This window comes from Mesoplodon bidens, assembly GCF_964165515.1.
Source record: "Mesoplodon bidens genome assembly, chromosome: 8".
NCBI lineage: Eukaryota > Metazoa > Chordata > Mammalia > Artiodactyla > Ziphiidae > Mesoplodon > Mesoplodon bidens.
The window spans coordinates 92,406,932-92,428,695 of record NC_138165.1 but is presented as its reverse complement, the minus strand read 5'-3'; the positions used below and the strand labels follow the sequence as shown (position 1 = coordinate 92,428,695).

At 39.8% G+C, this 21,764-nt stretch overlaps 1 protein-coding gene across 2 annotated transcripts in view; it reads right to left on the bottom strand.

Moving 5' to 3' along the window:
- The window catches only part of XRCC5 (X-ray repair cross complementing 5), a 97,368-nt gene that overhangs the window by 29,530 nt on the left and 46,074 nt on the right, over window positions 1–21,764 (bottom strand). For both annotated transcript variants that reach the window (XM_081243093.1, XM_081243092.1), the window contains exons 15-16: window positions 14,985–15,078; window positions 12,990–13,059 (exon numbers count right to left, since the gene is read on the bottom strand). In XM_081243093.1, coding sequence (XP_081099219.1) covers window positions 12,990–13,059; window positions 14,985–15,078 — 164 coding nt within the window. The remainder of the gene's footprint in view (window positions 1–12,989; window positions 13,060–14,984; window positions 15,079–21,764) is intronic.

The window sequence follows — 21,764 nt, the reverse complement described above, 5'->3', positions numbered from 1 at the left end:
AGTAGCCTTCTAACTCATCTGCCTACTTCAACCTTGCCCATTCTCATCACGGCAGCCAGAGTGCCTTTTAAATCAGATCATCCTCTACTTTAGTGGTTTTCCATTTCACTCAGAGTAAAAGCAGAAGGTCTAGGAGGCCCTATGTGATATGTGCCCCAGATACCTCTCCGATCTCTCTCACCTCCGCTTCTTTCCTCCAAACACACTGGTTTCCCTGATGCTCCTGGGCAATGCTCCCTCTTGTCTGCAAAGCTTTCCCCAGAGATACCCACCAGGCTCTATCTTCCACTTTCCTCGATTCTCTGTTCAAATGATAACCAAGCAACAAGCCGTCCTTGATCCTCTACATAAAATCACAAGCCCCTCACAACCCCAGCATTCACCATCCCACTATCCTGTTTTAAGTTTTCTCTATAGTGCTGTCATGAGTTGAACAGTGTTCCCCCGCAAATTCAAGTTCTTTCCAGAGCCTCAGAATGTGACCTTATTTGGAAATAGGGTCCTTACAGATGTAATCAATTTAAGATGAGTTCATAAACGGGGGGAGCTAATCCAATATAACTGATGTCCATATAAGAAGAGGTCAATTTGGACACAGTCACACAGAACTCCAACTGAAGATGAGGCAGAGACTAGAGTGATGCATCTACAAGCCAAGGAACACCAAGGATTGCCAGCTGTCACCACAAGCTAGGAGAGGGCCATGGAATGGATTCTCCTTCAAAAGTCCTTAGATAGAACCAACCCTGTTAACACCTTCATTCTGGGCTTCTAACCTCCAGAACTGAGAGAAAATAAACTTTTGTTGTTTTAAGCTAGCCAGTTTGTTTGGTTACAGCAGCCCTAGAACATAGATTTTATTTGTTTATTGTCTCTATCTTGCCACAATGACTAGCACATAATAGGCATTCAATAACCATTTGCTGAATGGATGAATAAATGATCAAGGCCTCACTGAGTTACTCCTCTAAAAGTTTCATGTCTAAAAGACATGAAGATGTCTTTTTGTGTTCCTTCAATTTAAACCCACACACTGTGTATTCAGTACTGGTTATCACTGGGGGAATGGACAGTCTAGAATTCTGATCACCACCTTTTACCTTAATTTTATAGCGATATAAATGGTTAAAATAAAGCTCTATGGAAAGGGAAAATACATAAACAAAGAGTAATGGGCTATGTAAGATGTATGCAGGTATGTGTGGATAAGATATCATTTCCACATTATCATGATTATATATGCAGGCATCTTTGTGGTTGTCACTTACTAAGTATGAATTAGCCCCATCCCATCTTGTTGTAAGCTCTTTTTTTCCCTCTTAGGTCAAGATGCTTGATCCCATGAGGAATGGGAGGTTCTCTAAAATGTACTGCCTGTGGCTATAACCTCAATTTACTGTACACTAAAACAATTAACCATCTTGACTATGATATAGAACATTAATAGGGATTAACAGGGTTATTCCTATGAAGTGAGAGAAAGCAAGACAAAGGATGTGGATATAAGGAGGGTCTGGAAGAGAGGGGGACAATGAATGAAGAGAGTTCCCCTTTTTATGTACTACTGAATTACTATTTGACTTTTTTCCAATGAGCATGTATTTATTTTTTAATGAGAAGCCGAAGAAGCAATTAAGTCATCTTGAAACATATAAGAGACTATTACATAAGTTAACAATAAACAATTGTTTGTATTTTTAGTGAGTTCTAAATGGAAAGACATTTTTCATGGGTTGACATTTACAGATGGCAGTTACTCAGGACCCTTCTATTTCATTGATCCTTTTATTTCTTTTTTGTTTTATTCTTTCTCTACCACCTACTTCCTTCTGTTTATTAATCATATACTTAAAGGAGAGTACGAAAAAGGACCTTAGAAATAATTTAATTTCACCCACCATCCTCAGGATAGTCTACCAATATGAACTCGATTTGTGGCAGGCAAATTTTATCATTAGTTTGTAGATTCAACCTTCCCTGTAATTCTATACATTTAAAATTCCAATGTATAAGTCCTGCTGGCTTCATTATAGTCCATCTAAGAGTAATTAGAAATGGGACAATTATGAGATAATGGGGATAATCCAAACTTATGTATGAGGCAAATAATGAATCAAACAAAATACACCCATGCTTGGGAAAAAGAGCACCGAAGAAAAAACAAATGAAAGGAGGGAGCAATGAACCTATGAATGTTCCCAATCTTTAAACACTGAACTAAGACTTGCTAACAAGTTCCTGAAATCTCCACAGTTTTTCCTGTACTGAGTAAGCTTGTCATTTACTAATGCAAATGAATTTCTCCCATGAAGCAGAGGATTCTGAATCACAAACATAATCCTGTGATACATACAACTAAGTTTTTTTTTTAAACTCCAATACCTGAAGACCTTTATTTAAAATACACTCTATTACTTGAACTGACAATGTTTTCTTTATTAGTACTCTAGAAATTCACTTGGGTTTCTAGATATTTGTTTAGCTAGGTGAGGCAAAAATTATAAAGGTGTTAATAGCCCACAAGGTCTCAAGGTGAATAACCTTCAATACTCAAAACATCATAGAGAAAACTAGACATAAAATCAACAAAGATATAGATTTGAAAAAACTATCATCCAAACTGGCCAAACTGACATTTACAGAACCCTCAACCTAGCAACAATAGAATACATATTCTTTTTTTTTTTTTTTTTGAGGTACGTGGGCCTCTCACTGTTGTGGCCTCTCCCGTTGCGGAGCACAGGCTCCGGACACGCAGGCTCGGCGGCCATGGCTCACGGGCCCAGCCGCTCCATGGCATGTGGGATCCTCCCGGGCCGGGGCACGAACCCGTGTCCCCTGCATCGGCAGGCGGACTCTCAAGCACTGCGCCACCAGGGAAGCCCAGAATACATATTCTTTTAAAGGGCATATGGGGCTTCCCTGGTGGCGCAGTGGTTGAGAGTCTGCCTGCCGATGCAGGAGACACGGGTTCGTGCCCCAGTCTGGGAAGATCCCACATGCCGTGGAGCAGCTGGGCCCGTGAGCCATGGCCGCTGAGCCTGCGCTTCCAGAGCCGGTGCTCCGCAACGGGAGAAGCCACAACAGTGAGAGGCCCACGTACTGCAAAAAAATAAATAAATAAAATAAAGGGCATATGAAACATTTGTCAGAACAGACTATATGCTAAGCTATAAAACAAGTCTCAGTAAATTTAAAAGGACTGAAGCCATTCAAAATATGTTCTCCAGTTACAACAGAATTAAATTAAAAATCAACAACAGAAATAAATTTGGGAATTTCCTAGTATTTGGAAATTAAACAACACAGTCTTAAATAATCCAGCACAGTTCTAAATGATCCAAAGGTCAAAGTAATCACAAAAGAAATTAGAAAGCATTTCTAATTGAGTGAAAATGAAAACACGTTATCACAATTCATAGTGTGCAACTAAAGAACTGGCTAGACGAAAATGTATAGATTTAAATACCTATGTTAGAAAAGAAGTTTCAAATCAGTAATCTAAACTTCCACCATAAGAAACTAGAAAAAAAGCAAATTACCAAATCCGAAGCAAGCAAAAGGAAGGGAATAATCAAGATCAGAGCAGAAATCAATGGAATTTTTAAAAAATATAATGGAGGAAAATCAATAAAACTAAAAGTTAGGATCTTCTATTAAAAGAGAAACAAAGCCCATAAACCTTTACTTAGACTGACCAAGAAAACCAGAAGATACAAATTACCAAAATCAGGAATAAAGAAGGCATATAACTATAAACCACAGAACTTAAAAATATTGTAAGGGAAAAATAATATGAACAATGTTATGCCAACAAATTAGACAACTTAGATGAAATGGACAAATTCATATAAAGACACAAATTACCACCAATGACTCAAGAAGAAATAGAAAATCTGACTAACTCTATCATAAGTAAAATGACTGAATTAGTTTTAAAAAGCTTCCCACAAAGAAACCAGGTTCAGAAGGCTTCACTGGCAAATTCTACCAAATGTTTAAAGAAGACATCATACCAATTCTGAAGAGGAGGAAAGAATACTTCTCAACTCATCCTATGAGGCCTGTATTCCCCTGATACCAAAGTCAGACAAAGATATCACAAGAAAACTACAGAAAAGTATCCCTCATGAATATACACAGAAAAATCCTACCAAAATATTAGCAAAATGAATTCAGAAACATTCAAAAAGGATTATTTACCATGACTGACTGGAATTTATCCCTGTAATGCAAGGCTGGTTTAACAACTGAAAACCAATGAATACAGTATACCATATAAATAGAAGAATAAAACCCACATAATCATCTCAATAGATGTAGAACGTGCATCTGACAAAACTCAACATGCATTCACAATAAAAACTCTCAATCACATAGGAATGGAGGAAAACTTCTTCAAGATGATAAAGGGAATTGGAGAAAACTCAGAACTAACATCATACTAATGGTGAAAGTCTGAAAGCCAACACTGTACTGGATGTTCCAGCCAGTAAAATAAAAAAAAAAAAAAAGAAAAAAAAGAAAAGCATACAAGTTAGAAAGAAAGAAGTAAAACTGCCTTTATTTGCAGATAATATGATCCTGTAAGTAGAAAATCCTAAGGAGTATATAAGAACAACTAGAACTAATAAACAAGTTTAACAAGGCTGCAGGATATAAGGCCAATATATGAAAATCAATATTTCTATATACTAGCAAGACAGTCCAAAAATAAATTTTTAAAAATTTCATTCACAATTGCATTAAAAATTAAAAAACACTTGGCAAAAATTTAACAAAAGAAGTGCAGGTCTTGTACACTAAAATCTATAAAACATTATGGAGAGAAAGTAAACAAGATTTAAATAAATGGAAAAAGAATCCATGTTCATGGATTAGGAAATTCAATATTGTTAAGATGGAGATTCTTCCTTAATTATTTTATATACTCAATGCCAATCCCTATCAAAATCCCTGAAAATCGAAAAGCTGATCCTAAAATTTATATGGAAATGTGAAGGACCTAGATTATCCAAAACAATTTTAGAAAAGAACAAATTGGAAGACTTATGATACAGTATTTCAAAACTTACTATAGAGCTAAAGTAAACGAAGGCAATGTATTAGTGAAGGACAGGCATAGATCAATGTAATTAAATTGAAGACTACAGAAATAAACTCTTACACTTATGGTCAAATAATTTTCAACAAGGTGCCAAGGCAATTCGATGGGAAAAGGACAGTCTTTTCAACAAACGGTGCTGGGACAATTAGTTATCCCCCTGAAAAACAATGAACCTACACACTTACTAAATACTCATTTACAAAAATCAACTCAAAATGAATTATAGGCCTAAAACTTTCAAAAGAAAACACAGGAGAAAATCTTTGTGACTTGGGCTAGGCAGAGATTTCTTATAGATGACAACAATATGACAGCCCATAGAAGAATAAAAAAATGATAAACAAGATAGAAGATATATGAATGGCTAATAAGCACATGAAACTGGTATCATTAGCAGTCTTTAAGAAACTGCAAACTAAAACCACCATGATACACTGACACATTCACACTAAAATAGCTATAACTGAAAAGACTGACAATACAGTGTTATCAAGGATGTGGAGAAAGTGGAACCCTCATTCACTGCCAGTGGAAATATAAAATGGTACGCCACTTGTGAAAAGAGTTTGGCTATTTCTTAAAAAGTTAAACATAAACTTCCCATATGGTTCAGCAATTCCACTCCCACCCAAGAAAACTGAAAACATACAAAGACTTGTATGCAAATGTCCATAGCAGCATTATTTGTAATAGCTAAAAACTGGAAACAATCCAAATATCCATTAATTGGCAAGTGGATAAACAAACTGTGGCATATTCATTAAAATGGAATATTATTCAGCTCAAAAAGAACTCAATTATTGATACATGCTACAACATAGACAAACTTCAAAAACCTTATGCTAAGTAAAAGAAGTCAGATGTGAAACATTGCATATTGAGTGATTCCATTTACGTAAAATTTCCAGAAGAGACAAAGCTATAGAGACAGAAAATAGTTGCTTGAGGTGGTGGTGGGGAAAAAAAGAACTGACTACACACTACAACAGGGAACTTTCTGGAGTTGAAGGAAAAGTTCTTTAACTGGGGTGTGGTGATGACTGTATAACCTTTTCCATTGATAAAGGATCAGTAAATTGCACTTAGAATGAGTACACTTTATAGTAGAAAATTATACTTCAATGAACTATTTAAAAACTGGCAATAAATAAGTGCAATTCAAGCGAGAGATTTGTGGAGATTTACCACAGAGAGAGAGGAGACACTAGATGTTTCTTTTACAGAATAACTGCTGAAAAGCTCAGACAGTAAATCTTATCTTCAATGTCCCAAGGAAACACTACTAGAGTCCAAGGGCAAGAGAATTATAGTTAGATAGTTCTCATATAATGGCTCCTGACTCCAATGGCCTACCAATGAAATACAGTGACTAACTTGAGTATTACAGTTGCATCTCATTACCACTAAAAGACATAAAGAGATAAAATACAGGATTTCAGCAGTTTAATCTGACAAAGGAAAAGAAAATGAGCCTGTATTAGCTCAGGCTGACATAACAAAATATCATGGGCTAGCTGCCTTCAACAACAGAAATTTATTTTGTCACAGTTTGGAAGCCGGTGCCAGCATGGTCAGGTTTGGGTGAGGGCTCTCTTCCTGGCTTGCAGACAGTCACCTTCACATCACAGAGAAAAAAAAGCGAGAAAGAGAAGAGTGCAAACTCTGGTGTCTCTTTTTATAAGGGCACTAATCGCATCATGAGGGCTCCACCCTCATGACCTCATCTAAGCCTAATGACCTCCCAAAGGCCCCATCTCAAAATACCATCGCATGAGGAGTCAGGGCTTTAATATATGAATTTTGGGGGGAACACAATTCAATCCACAGCAGGGTCTTTAATCATAACTATTAACTAAAGATTTTTCTGCAACTGTCCATAAGGAACTGCAAAAAAAAAAAAAAGTTAATTTATGTCCAAGGACATCTACACTGGTAATATTCTCAAGCCCTGCTGAAACTGTGTTCTATATCTGAACCAAACTTCTCTCCCTTTTCTGACCAAAGAAACTAGTATGCCATTTAAAAAATTTTATGTAGATATGGAAACAGACAGGACTAAGTATACCAAATTATACTTGCCACTTCTTTCTGTGTAAGCATACTTTTTGCCCTGTGCTTATAATTTGAAAGGGAGAGGGGACCAAAATACTTTTATTGCCTTTAAATGGGACTCCAAGCTGTTTCTAGGTTCCTCTTAACACATTTCAGCCCATTAGTTACTATTTTAACAAAAGCCTAACATCCTTTCCTAAACATCTTAATTGGTTAAGAGCTTCTGCTGTTTGCCACAAGCAGTCACTTTAAGTCATTGATGAAAGCAGTTTGCACATCAGCACAACCTGAAATCAGTTTCCTTTATCAACCAGCTGGGCTTAAGAAACAATCGTGAAGACAATTCTCCAATTCAAGGAGAACCAAGTGCAATGCCCTGCATGACAGTGATCTACCATGCACCATGAATTTATAGGCAATAAAGAAAAAACCAAATTGCCGTTGAGTAAGTACTTCAACAGCTCTTTGCTTCACAAATCATTCTCATTAGCAGTTCCTGCAAGGGTGAACTCCAACAGCAAGGTGGATAACACACCTTTTCTCCAAAGCACCCATCATTAATTCCGTGTTTCCAGCAGCTGGCACAGGTCATCAAAGCAAGCCAGTGGGTCACTACGTTAAATGCAGGCTTGAATGGACTCTGTTCTTCTAGCTGTTCTGACACAGGGAAAGCATTCATATGAGTTCCAAATTTTCAGCCAGAGGGAAAAATATTCTATTTTTAACATAAAAAGGGAAAAAAGTACTCAGCAGGTTTAAGGCAAGCAACTTTACCACCTGGCATGAGAAAACAAAACACTGGGAGAATGAAAATGCTGTTGTGTATCACATACCAGACGTCCTTTAATGCTCTCAGGAAGAAATCTTGGTGCTCACTGAGAGCTTACCTATAGCAAACAGGATTTGTACGCTCTCTTTTTTTAACAGATAGCCAGGCTACATTTTACAAGAGCCATACTCCGTAATTAGAGATATTCTGATCTACAGATTGACAGGAATTTGAAAAGATGCTAGAAGCTGAGTGAGAATGGACAGACGCCTTTTAGGGAGAATTGTGAAAACTGAAAACACTTACTTATAAAGTGGTTGTGTGTATATGACGGTCTTTGATTTCTATGCCATGTCTTTCTTATTTTTTTTTTGTCTTCATTTCAATGATTTTAATTATTTGGTTAATGAGATTTATTATATTAAAATGTAAACTTCAGAGCAGTGCTGTGCTGTCTAATGAAATGTAAGCAACCAATGAAGATGTTTAAGCCACAGGAGGCCAAGAATTGGCTCTCTGGACTCTGATCCGTGTATTTGCAATAATCCGTGGAAAGTCATCTCAACTATTCTGGGCCTCAATCCATGCCACATGGAAGATGAACAAGACCCTAAGGGTCACTGATACACAATTGCCATGTCAAATAATAACATACCCTTTTAGTAGGTATCCTTTACAATTCCAAATAAGCTGATTTTTGTTTTCAAATGAGACTCTACTTGTCATTGATAAGTGAGGTGTAAAATAAGCCTGGATCATCAAGTTCTGGAGTTTAACAATTTAAAACTAGACAAGTCAAAAAAAAAGCCAGTGAAGAACAAGTAAGATATTTAATAAAAAGTATGAAAGTATAGACTAAACCTCTAGAATATGTAATCATGTATTTTCTCTCTTGTGATTAGATGGATCACTGCTATTTGGGGAAAGGACTAAGAAAGTATGTCAGACTGTTAAAAAACAAAACAAAACTTTTATACAGCTAAAGATACTTAAAATTTTAGTTCTGTTTGTATTTAGTACCTTTCTTTCAAGACGTTCAAGGTATTTAATGGAGGTTATTTTTCTTAAATTTATCAGCTCTGTGCAAAATAATAAAGGCCATATTTTTATCTTCTTATGTTTATCTGGAGAGAGCTATGATAGGTTACATAATCCATACCTAAGATTAATACACCATTAAAAAAAGAAAATACATAACACACACACACACACAGGAAATTTCTCCTAGATCCCAACTCTTGAGAATCCACAGGTTAGGCTTGATTCAGGGCAGAAAATCACATAACGTGTGTAAGTAAACTGCTGTACAAAGGGGATAGTACTCTACCCACAGAGTTGAAAAAATTATCTATTTGACTTTGCTGAATAATATAATTTTATTACTAATTGTGGTAATAACATTCTGCCTAATTTTGGGAGATCTTGCAGAAGTGAATTTTAAGAAATGTCCTTTAAAATTGAAAGGATGTTGTTTGAGGTATGAGAATAAGATAGCTTAGAGAAGAAAGGCAGCAGACTTGAGGATGAGATGTGATCCAAACGAAGTGAGAGAGAGGAAAGAGATGTGAGAAAAATGAAATATCTCAGTAGCCACAGAATAAAGTGATCCTCATCTATCAAATGGATGTGTGCACATTACACTCACCGCACATTAATCTAATGTTAAATAACAGACCCCAAATAGGAGTCCATACCACTTCTACTTAGGATGCCTTTTCTTGACAGGTTGGTTTTTCAACCAATCAGGCTCCTGTGAATTCAGTTTGGTGGAACAGAGCTCTGCCACCCTGTCACTGCTGAGGCGTCTCTCAGAACTCTGTGGACTCAGGTTCTCCAATAATCCACAACTACACACAACAGACACCACAGATGATGGTGCTGATGTGCTTACGAATACTATGTGAGGGAAACAACCCCACTTTCACAATTGAGCGATGATTATTATATATACAGCTGTGGTCAAGAATTTTCTATTTTAAAACTGTAGTAATAGAAGAGTAGGTGGGTAGTGAGGAAGAAGGAAAGGGACCAGAAAAAGAAGAGCACCTGACAATCAAAGACATTTTACAGAAGCACCAACAGCCAAAAAGAACGCGTTCCTGGGGTTCAGCGTTATCTACTCTATGCCAATAATCGTAGGACAAGAAATATCCCTCACATCAAAAACTAGGTAAGAAAATGTGTAGCTGCCTACTGCTGATGTCAAGGGGATAGGGTCACAATACTCTCAGTATGACTCTGCTACTAGTACAGGTGAAAAGGAATTACACCCATACTTTAGTTTGTAACAATAGGTGAAAGGGCCAAGTTCTAACTAAGGGTAAAACTATCTACTATTAATCATGCTTTTGGCAACTGAATTTAAAAAACAGATACACTGGAGAGAAGAGAAGGGCTTCTGCCTCTAGAAGACCAATACCAGGGAGGCAGCTTTAAGTTTGGAGGGGTACTTTGGGCTTGCAAGGTGAGTCCTGGCTCACAAAGAGCTTAGCAAAGAGATATCCAAGCAGAAGAACAAAGGTAGAAAAGTAATGAAGAAAGAAAATTTCTGGAGCTTGAAGCAAAAAAGGGAAGCCAATTTAGGACCATGAAACAGAACTAGTTGCTAACAAGTGGGCAGTCCCATTTTCTTGCAGCTCTTCAGAAAAGTCTGCTTTGGTGAGGTCACTGGTGATCTCTGACTGATAAGTCCCAGATGGAGGTACAGAGGGACATCCACCATCACAGCACTACAACGTGCCAGCACTCAGTCATATTCAACAGAAAAGAACCGTCTACTCATCAAAAATCCTATCTATGGGCACAAGGTTTGAGATGCTTGACCTTATAATGTTTAAACAAAGAAGCGTGTAGGAAAGGAAGGCATTAGGAATCAGGACAAATAGTACTGCTAGGTAGAAAAATCCAGTATTTGAAGGAGACATGGATTTGAATCCCTGTGTGATTTGGAGGGGAAGTTCATTTCTTCCAGTTTTACAGTTTTTCCACCTGTAAAATGGGAATAATAATAATAATAATACCTATTATAATCTATATGCCATCGAGGGGCCACTTGCCCTTGTTATTTTCACAAGACTGCTTTAAATCCCCAATTAGTCTAGGAGAAACACTGTTTTCCTACGATGTAAGCAAATTCTCAGGAATTTACTCTCTCATGACCTCTTTAGACTCTGGCCTCTGGTGCTCTTAGGAGCTTTCTCTGCTCTGCCTGAAGGACTTTCAGACCCAAAACTGCCTCCTCACCAGTTTCCCCAGATGGAGCACTGAAGCCAAGCATTCCAGAGTTTTACTGACACCGAGTATCTGCAGTCATGAGTTGGGACTGTACTGCAGAACGCTGTGCCCTTACATAAATTCATTCATTTCCCCTCCCTCTTACCTGTTCTCCTCATCCCCTTCTCTCCTGAACTAGCTCCAGTTTTTCCACTTCTACGGTGCTAGCAGCTTCCCCTCCTCTGAACCCCAGCGCTGGCCAACAACCAAGCCTGGGGACAGAGACTCAGTCTCTACCCCAAAGACTTAAAGTATTTTCCCAGTTAACATAATTTTCTTTTTCAGAAAATTCTGACACCAGCTGTTGAAGCTCTAATATTTTCTCCACTTGCTCACGTGACTCTGTAGGATTGCTATGTGGAATAACTGAGACAAAGAGTAAGTGCCAGCACAATGACCTGAACTAACTAGTAGGCTGCCTTTATAATGGTGATGATGCTAGATTTAGTCCCTGAAGAGATCACACCTACACCAACCAGGAAGACCAATTACTTCCAAAGGGACGACCTTTGACTTTGGCTGATGTAATCCATAACATATCATCAAAAGGTAAGAAGGCCTCAATCTGTCTTCAAAAACACAACAACCATGATAGATGACCGAGTTTGTTGACTTGTCACAGCTGTGTTTCTGCCCCCTTCCAAACACACAGTCACAATATGTAGCCTGAGACAACACAGGTACAATGCTGTGAAAGCCTCCTTTGGTTAACCCAGTATTTGAAGGAGAGAAATTCTGAAGTACTGTCTCCCCCAATCCTTCTGGAAGCTGTCACTTTAATTTTAGATTTCCTCCTTCTATTTAGATGTAGCTTTGTTTTATGTTAAAACTCAAGGTTTTCTTCTATACGTCAGTCTTTAAGAGGGCAAAAAGCTCTTCCCCATTCTCAGAACACAAAACGTACACACCCCACCTAAAAGAATGCAGATTACCATGAGGATGGAGCTGGTCTTCCTCAGGGAATTCTCATGGGCTTGGCCTCTGTGTTCCCACCAACAAGATTTGGCCTGGCAGATTATATGCTCTCAGCTGGTTATAACTGCCTTTGGGCAACAGCACAGGAAGTCTAGGCATCTTGCTAGGATTGTCACACTCTAAGTAGTAAGGCCCTTAGACATACGCTAGGTACTATAGATGATTAAAAAGCTGTAGCGTTTCTAGGCATTTAAGACTCATTTCCCCCCAAATGCCAAGAAGTTGGAAGAGAAGGTGCTGTGCACACATGAACGTAAACACTCAGAGAAGGCAGCTCGCAGTCCTGACCCTGGGGAGCAATAATGAATGCAATACTGTTATAGACACAAACCTGCAGGATGACAGTTGCCAGCTGCCATTCATTAAAGGTGAATGAACAGGAACCTGAATGCGATCAAGTGAATGAATGTCAGTCTGAGACCCTCTATCCATCCCTCAAAGGTGTTTTAACATCAGCTCAAGCCTAAATGAATTCTAGGTTATATCTGAAAAGAAAAATGTGAGGACAGGGTCAATTTCAGAAGGATCAAATTTAAGGGAAGCAGTAAGATTCTGGCCCACAGTTTTCTTAAGAGGGAGACCTACAAATTAGCTCGTCTCTGTTTAGCAGACCTGTGCTGAGTTTACCCTCCTGTGCTCATAACGTTACCTTGGTGAGCTTACTAACAAGGGACAGTCACAAAGATCCACCAGGAAAGAAAACTGCTATATAACGCATTATGACCAAAGGTGACACTTCTTAGTCTAGACTTAAATCAGTTAACCTAATTAACCACGTTTCCTTAACTGCAATGCCTACGGCACATCTCTTACCTTCCTCAAAGCTGGTCTTCTTCTGCCTCACTAGAACACGGAAGTTTTCAGCAGGATTCACACTTCCAACCTAAAACACACCCACAGACAATGAAACTGCAGCTCACTTCTCTTTATGGCAGCACCCAGGCAAGACAAGACAGCTTAACATAATAAGTGTGTTCTCATAAAGTAGAGGCAAAGACAAAGTGAAGGCCCTTTTCTGTTCATTTTCATTTCTATGGATCTGTTAAAAGCTAGTGGATTCCTGTGGTCAAAGGGCTGTCCTCTGTCCATATTTTCACTCACCTCTCCTCATGCAAACTGACTTCTTTCCAGAGGGGTCAGAAGTATGACCCAAGGCACCCAAGGCACCTGGCAGCCCAGTTTGAAGGCTTTATGTGGCAGACTGCCTGTCCATCCTGACACCCAACCAATTAGGAACGGGAGGATTCTGCAGTGCAGGGTCAGTTCAGAATATCTTTGTTCCACTAAGATAACGAGAAATAACAGCCTGATGCTTAATTCATTGAACTGTCCTTCCTGGGGGCTGCTGCTGACCCTCTGGCATTGAAGTTTGGGTAGACTATTCAAACATGCTCAAACTAAACATGTCCCCCAGAGTAAAAGCAAATCAGTGCTAGGTGGGAAAGTTTCAAAGATGAAAATCTCTGCCACACTATACGGCACTTTCTGATCATACCTATGTCTTTTACCTTCCGATCCCAACCTTAATAGGGCTTAAGTTCAGCTCGAGGGGGAGAAGACAATAGGATTCTACAATGGCTGGTAAATGTTCGTACAAAATGTACTGAAGTTTCCAGTCCACTCTGGTATAGCAGTCAGAAAAGCTCCCAGAATAAATAAGGTCATGATATTTTTTCCTTTACTGCAAGACACTGAAATAAAATCCAAATCATTTTTCAGACATTCAGTTGTTCTGAGAGCATTACTTTTTCAGGTGGGGAAAAGGTATGCCCTAGGGCTAGCTATCTTTCCTAGTATATTTGGCTAGTAGTAAGGGACAATTTTTAAGATCCACTGATTCAAACTAATGCCCCTTAAAACAAGGCAATACGTTCAAGTTCCAGAAACCATCCCATTAAATAAAGAAGATCTCAAGTGTCAAAGGATACCTGGTTTGGGGAAATCCTAAACTAGTGAAACCTGTTATGAAGTTGTATATTACAAAAAAGAGAGTTATACTCTTAAAGCTTACATACTTAGGGCTTCCCTGGTGGCGCAGTGGTTGAGAGTCCGCCTGCCGATGCAGGGGACACGGGTTCGTGCCCCTATCCCGGAAGATCCCACATGCCGCGCAGCGGCTGGGCCCGCGAGCCATGGCCGCGGAGCCTGTGTGTCCGGAGCCTGCGCTCCGCAAGGGGAGAGGCCACAGCAGTGAGAGGCCCGCGTACAGCAAAAAAAAAAAAAAAAAAAAAGCTTACATACTTGGAGATTAAGACTCGTATCACTAACCCCCCCACTAATCCTACCATTGTGACTAAACAGAAAGCTGCAAAATGCAGTTACCAAAAAAACTCTACAAAAGTGATGTTTCATGCTCTGTATACTATATAGTGCTCTATGTACTGTATATCAATATAAATAATTCTATAGGTAATTCACTGACAATAATTAAAGGAAGGGCTTCCCTGGTGGTGCAGTGGTTGAGAGTCCGCCTGCCGATGCAGGGAACACGGGTTCGTGCCCCGGTCCAGGAAGATCCCACATGCCGCGGAGCGGCTAGGCCCGTGAGCCATGGCCGCTGAGCCTTTGCGTCCGGAGCCTGTGCTCCGCAATGGGAGAGGCCACAACAGTGAGAGGCCCATGTACCGCAAAAAAAAAAAAAAAAAAAATTAAAGGAAGAAAGGAAAAAGTATGGGATGGACATGTATGGCTTATATGTTGAAAGGACCAAGGAAAGTGCTACACTAAAGGACTAACAAAAATTGATGCAATCTCCCCAAGCCCCAACCTTCCTGAAAGAGGGGAGCACACCAGACAAGTTCTGCTTACACGGGTTACACTGCCTTCAGCCAGGCTGGAGATACTAAAGTGGGCTTCATCTCCCTCGGTCTTCAGTTTTTTAGAGGTGGGTCCCTCTTCATGGCTGGAAAAGAAATAAATGGGTTTTTTTCCCGCTCCCCTTAAAACAGATCAAACAATACAAAACCAAGAATTGCTAATGTGAAAAGTAAAAATTTATTTTTCAAGACTCAAAAGTAAGCAGCGGCACTTAGTCCTCCTTTACAAATGGCTGCCTCCTTTTCCCACCCTCTGGACTCCTGACAGCCTGACTGGAGCAGCCCTGGCTTTGTTTCCAGCAGTAGGGAAGTCAGAATTAGCAGCTGCATCACGAAGCCCTTTCAAAAGATGAACTGCAAGCATAGGTAATGGAAACTTAGCACTTCAGTATGAAACCCATTTACCCTTCAGTTATTATTTGCTAGTTTCTGCCTGAGAATTGATAGCAATTAGCTTTCCATGTACATAGAAGACCTTTGTGTCTAAAAACCTGTCTTCTTCATCGTCTATGTGAGAGCTTTCTAAGCGTCTACTTACAGCTGTCAAAACTTACTAGACAATCCTCAAACATGCAAGAGCTTGCTCTTAGAGAAGTCTTAAACTATAAAAAACCACTTTCAAAACAAAACTTTTAATCTGTTCCTTTATAAACCTAATTCTGTCTTGGGCAATATGCTAACAGAGTCCAAAAGTATCTGTGTGATAAGGGAAAGATGACTCGGAGGAAGTATATCAAACATCTTGCTTCAAGTAACAAGCTGGCTTTAACAGCCTGCCTAAAGTCAAAGGGAGGTCAAGTCAATTAATTGCAAAGGAGAAAAAATATCCAAAGACTCTGCCCATAATCTCCCTTAAGCTGCTGAACACAAGAGATTATGAAGATTTTTCTCCCAGACAAATAATCAATGTGGGGCAAAAGCAGCTGTCAAGAAATGGCTGAATGAGAAGGGAAATTAGTAACTAAGAGTACTATTAGCAACTATTTCTAAATGTGATGTTTTTATTCAAAAGCCCAACTTTCAGACAGTGAGGCTTGAAGAGGTTATCCTAAAAATAAAGCAAAGTAAGACCTAAGTTAGCTTATTCAATGATATTTCAATAATGAATCTCCTCTTACAGCTAGATGAAAGAACTAATAAAGTAATCATTACGGCCTTACAAACAAGAATTAAGTTTTATTACTTGACATCTTTCCCATTTACCACTTGCCTTCTTCCTTTTGAGAAGTAAAGAAGAGATAAGGGGTGAGTCATTCAGAGCCCTTTCCTTCAAGGAGAATAAGAAATAAACACACACAGCCTTAGTGGCAAAAATGGAGGGAAAATGCACAAACCTGAAGCAGCATGAAATTCTATCAGAATTTGAGTTCTTTAAAAAAAAAAAAAAGTCACAGCCACTTCAGTTAACCTTTGCCGGTTCTTCCCAAGAGAAAGACAACATGGTACTGCTGAAGATTTGGAGGAAAAAGACCCAGATTCTAGTCTCAGTTCTGCCACTGGCCAGCCCTGGAATCTTACACCTTCTTGAAGGTACTGACTGTGTATTAATTTTCGTATATCTAGAGTTTAGAGTCTAGTAAGTTACTGTCCTCTCTGATCTTCAGTTTGTTCCTCAGGAGAACACTACAACAAAAAGTATCATATCAACTATTCACCTCTTCTCTTCCAAAAATACAAATTAACTTATATAGTGGTATTAAGAAGCATTAAACATACAAGGCACTATGCTAAGTTCCGTGAGAATACAAGGTTGAATCACATGAAGAATTTCTTAAACCTTCCCAAATAAGAGTCTAGGGAAGGAAAGAATAAGGAGACATATATACTAATTCGCCAGAACTGGGCAGGTAAAGGCAAGTCCAGAAAATAGCCGAAAGCAGTGAAAATTTAATATGTTTAATAATCTCAAGATTGAATCATTTAACAGGATTTAATTAGGAATTTTACATATATTAAACTCATAATGTCTACCTGAAGTGGGAAAGCACAATGACTCTCATCCCCTAATCATCTGTGAGGGAGCTGAGCTCTGGAAGGTACACATTATCCATGCAAGGTCACAGCAGACACAGAAGTGTTAACAGCTGCTGCATTTGGATGTTGGGAGCCTGGATAATTTGTTGTTCTTTCTCCTTTTCTCCTTTTCTTTCATATATGAGTATAAATCTTGTAATTCATTTATTTAGCCACACATTTACCTAATACTATGTGTGGACCCCTAAATTAGGCTCTAGATTCTAAATATATAAAAGTTAATAATCATCACCCTCAAGAAGTTCAGCCAAATAAAAAAGATAAATATATAAACAGGCAATTAACAAAATATTGTGGTAAGCAGCATATCCCTTTGAGAGGATAGCAGGTATCTGTGTTGGGCTGGGGCAGGAAGTGCAAGCTGGGAAGTAGTGAGAGATGAGGATAGAAAATATCTAAATTGTAGACACAAACTGTGAGGAAAGAAAGTGGTTCTCCAGGTAGCTGGACAGACATTTCTCTTCCTTCTGCTTATCTGGGTTTTCTCATTTGCGTAACAGAATTTGGTCTTAAGCTGAAGGTAATGGAAAGCCATGAAAGCAAAGGTTTTTAATCAGGCATCCAAGGATGACATCAAGGAATTTGTGAACCACCTAAAACTACATGCAAAATTTATTATGTTAGGGCATTTTCCTGCGGAGAGGGTTCACAGTTTTTATCAGATTACCCAAAGGATCCATCACACACACACACACACACAGATTAAGAATCACTGCAGGGCTTCCCTGATGGCACAGTGGTTGAGAATCTGCCTGCCAATGCAGGGGATACGGGTTCGAGCCCTGGGCTGAGAAGATCCCACATGCCACAGAGCAACTGGGCCGGTGAGCCACAATTACTGAGCCGGCGCGTCTGGAGCCTGTGCTCTTCAAGAGAGGCCGCGATAGTGAGAGCCCCGCGCACCGCGATGAAGAGAGGCCCCCCGCTTGCCACAACTAGAGAAAGACCTCACACAGAAACGAAGACCCAGCACAGCCATAAATAAATAAATAAATAAATAAATAAATTTATATATAAAAAAAGAATCACTGCATTAAAGAATTTTAAGCAAGGGAGTGATGTGATCAAATTTATTTTTAAAAAAATCACTCAGATAGCAGAATGCAGAATGGATGGGAAGGGGCTAAGACTGGAATTAGAGGAATCAGTCAAGGGGTTATCTCAGTAAAGCAGACTAAAATGAAACCTACATAAAAGCAATGACAGTGGGCGATGCTAGTAAGAGGTAACCTTTTAAAAAAAATGCTCACCATCAGTCACGAAGCCAAGCATATGAGTTAGCTACTGTTATTGTCCTTTTACAATTAAGCAAAGCAAGGCTGAAGAGGGCCTGGCCTTGTCTAAAGCACACAGTAAGGGGCCCACAGCTAACTCTGTACTTTTAAACACTCTCCTAAACAGCCTCCTAAAAGGCAGGTATTTGTTATCACAACTTGGCACAGAGCAACTTGCCAATTTTAACCACTATTAAAAAGAAATACTTGGGTTTTGATCCACATCAATGCTATTAGCCACTGTACTAACCCGAAGCAAAAGGAGTGAACTTGAGGTAAATCTAATACAACTTGGTAAGCCAATTAGATGTGGGGAGTGAAGAAAAGGGATGACTCCCTGGAAATTAGGTGTCATTCACTGAAATAGAGAATAATAGCATGAAGAGGGGGTTGAAAGGAGTGTGGAAAGAGAAAGAAGGTGATGAAGTCACTTCTGGACATACTGACCTTGAGTTATCTGTAGACACTTAAGATCCAGTGGATAAGATGGAAGTATATTAGGATAGACAGATTTTTAGTTATTTCTGGAGACCCATATGTGAAATATTGATAATGAAGGTCTTAGGATGTGCAGTGTGGCATAATCGTTGGGAGGGTAAGCTCTGGGGTCACACTGCCTGCGTTTAAATCCTTACTCCATCGCTTAACCAGCTGTGATCCTGAGGAAGCTTCTTATCTCCTCTAAGCCTCAGTGTCCTCAGCTTTAAGATGAAGTGAATAAAAGAACCTACTTCATAAGATGGCCAAAAGGATGCAAACAGATAATACATACCTGTGTCCAATAAATATCAGCTCTTTCAGAGGAGTCCTACAAAACATCAACATTTAAGGTTGGTGGGGAAAGAAAAGCAACCCCCAGAGGAATCTGAGAGGGAGCCTGTCAAAGGTTTAGAGAGAAAAATCTGGAGAATCTGAAGTTAAGGAAGACATATGAGTTTCAAGGGGGAAAGGATAACTGACAATGTCATGTGCCACAAAGAGGTCAAGAAAGAAAAGGGGGCTCCACTGGTAGTGCAGTGGTTGAGAGTCCACCTGCCGATGCAGGGGACGCGGGTTCGTGCCCCGGTCCGGGAAGATCCCACATGCCGTGGAGCGGCTGGGCCCGTGAGCCATGGCCGCTGAGCCTGCGCGTCCGGAGCCTGTGCTCCGCAACAGGAGAGGCCACAACAGTGAGAGGCCCACGTACCGCAAAAAAAAAAAAAGAAAAAAAAAGAAAAGGACTGCCACGCTTAAGTAAATCCAGCAGTTAGTGTCTTTTCGAAGACCCGTTTCAGGGCAGTGGTGGGGGCAGAAGGCCGAGCCAGTGAGTGCCAGGAGAAGAAGCAGTACAGGCTCTTCTGCTAATAAGCCTGGCTGTGGAAGGAAAGATGATGATAACAGGTAGTAATTAGAGAGAGGAAACTGAGGGGATTATTTCATTTTCTTTTACAGGAAAGAAATCAAATGTTCATGTGTGGAGGGAAAGGAGTTTGTACAGAGGGAGAAGCTGAAGATACAGAAGGAAGGAAGACATTATCAGTGGACTGAGGTACCAGATGGGACAGAAATAGCATCCCAGGACATAGGTGAAAGGATTAACTCGGGACAGGATGAGGTACCCTCTTCCACTGAGGCAGGAAAAAAGGAAGTAAAGGCAGATGCAATACAGACATGTTTTTAGGTAAGATGGGCCAGAAAACTGAGATGTTCCCACCTACTGGCCTCTATTTTCTCTGTGAAATCACCATCATGATCGTCGCCACTGCCGTAGTTGTTGAAAATGTGCTAGGGACAGGACTAGGATTTTGTAAATCATCTCTTCACAAACACTGTATTCCTACTATGTGTTAGGCACTGTGCCATTCTAGGGTTACAACAGTGAACAGCATATATTACTCAACTAACCTGCATGACAACTCTATGAGACAGATATTCCTATCATCCCTATTTACCCATGAGGAAACTGAGGCTTAAGGAGGATAAGCAACTTGCACCTAAGGTCACACTGCAGAGCAAGGGGGCCAACTCACGCTGTCTTGACCCTGGAGTCTGAAGTCTTAGCCAGTAAAACCAGGTGAGGTTGGCCTCTGACAGGAAGTAGGGACTGGGGTCTTAGGGGACTTGCAAAAAGTAGGAAACTTTACACTGTTTGCGTATAGAGATAAAAAGAAATCAAGATCACATATGAGTTCCATAGGCAGGATCAGACCTCAGATGTCCCTATCCTCATGTCAGTTCTGTCCCAGAGATGGTGCTTTCATTTCAAGGGTGTGCAGCAACATTAAGGGAAGCAGTGCTTTTCTGTGATAAGGGTAATAATATTCAGTACATTTTCGGAACGCAATGTCAGATGGCGCTTTTACCCTCGTGAACTGAAGAAATCACTTCAACACTAGGGATTGAACAGGTTCATCATGAATAGTAGATCTTCTCAAATGTTTTTACTGATAACGACAGTATTACTGCTCTGGGTGTGGACTACTGCCTTCCCTCCAAATAGTTTAAAGTCCTTTAATATCCGTGATTTTACTGTTATAATGCCTCTTACGATGAGCCTGTTTTTAGATGAAGGAACTCTCAGAAAGGTAAAATTATTTAACCAAAATTAGATCAAGAGTGCAAAAGCTGGAATGAAAACTAGAGACTCCCAGCTCAGAGGTCTTCCCTTGGCCTCTGACACTTCCTGAACAGACATTTGCCCCTCCCCGCCAATCTTAGCCCCTCATCCATATACTGGAAGTATGTACCCTGGATACAGGGATGCTGAATATACACAAAAACATAGCTGGTTGTTAGCAATCTTTCTTTCCCTTAGGGAGACTACCTGTCAAGCTGATTGGAGCCTTATCACAAAAATTGAGTGGCTGTAAGAACCCTACAGAAGGACTGAGTCATTCTTGAATATAGGAGGTGCTCAACAAATATTTGTTAAATGTGTCATTTCTGCAGTTCTTCAAAACTAAGATTTCTGAGAAGGAAGAGTAGAGAACTGGGGTGTGCGTAGGTGTGTGCGCGCAAGATTATTCTCCGGCCCCCGGCAGCTAATTTGGCTGTGTGGCAAACCAAACCATTACGGGGGCAGAGAACAAGAAGCCCTGCAGGCTCAAGCTTCCTGAAAGAGTGAGTGACGGGAACAGGGCTGAAGGTGTAATCACAGCAGGGATCAAATCACAGAACAGCCTTCTGGGTCTAGCTGGTATGTTTCTTTTTAACCAGCTAATTTACAGTTTAATCAACAGGAGGAGGAGAAAATGGCCCACTTCTTTCCCACAATACCAGAAGGTAATCAAGATCATGAACTGGAGCTTTAATACACAGAGAAGGAACAGCCATATGACTGCAGAAGAGACTAACGCAAGGCTGTCATGGGAAGAAAAGGACTCAGAATTTTACTGAACTGTTCTAAGATACGAATCCAGAAGGATCTAGGTAGATGAGGAAAGCAGAAGTAGATTTTTAGTGACAGTCTTCCTATGTAGAAGAAG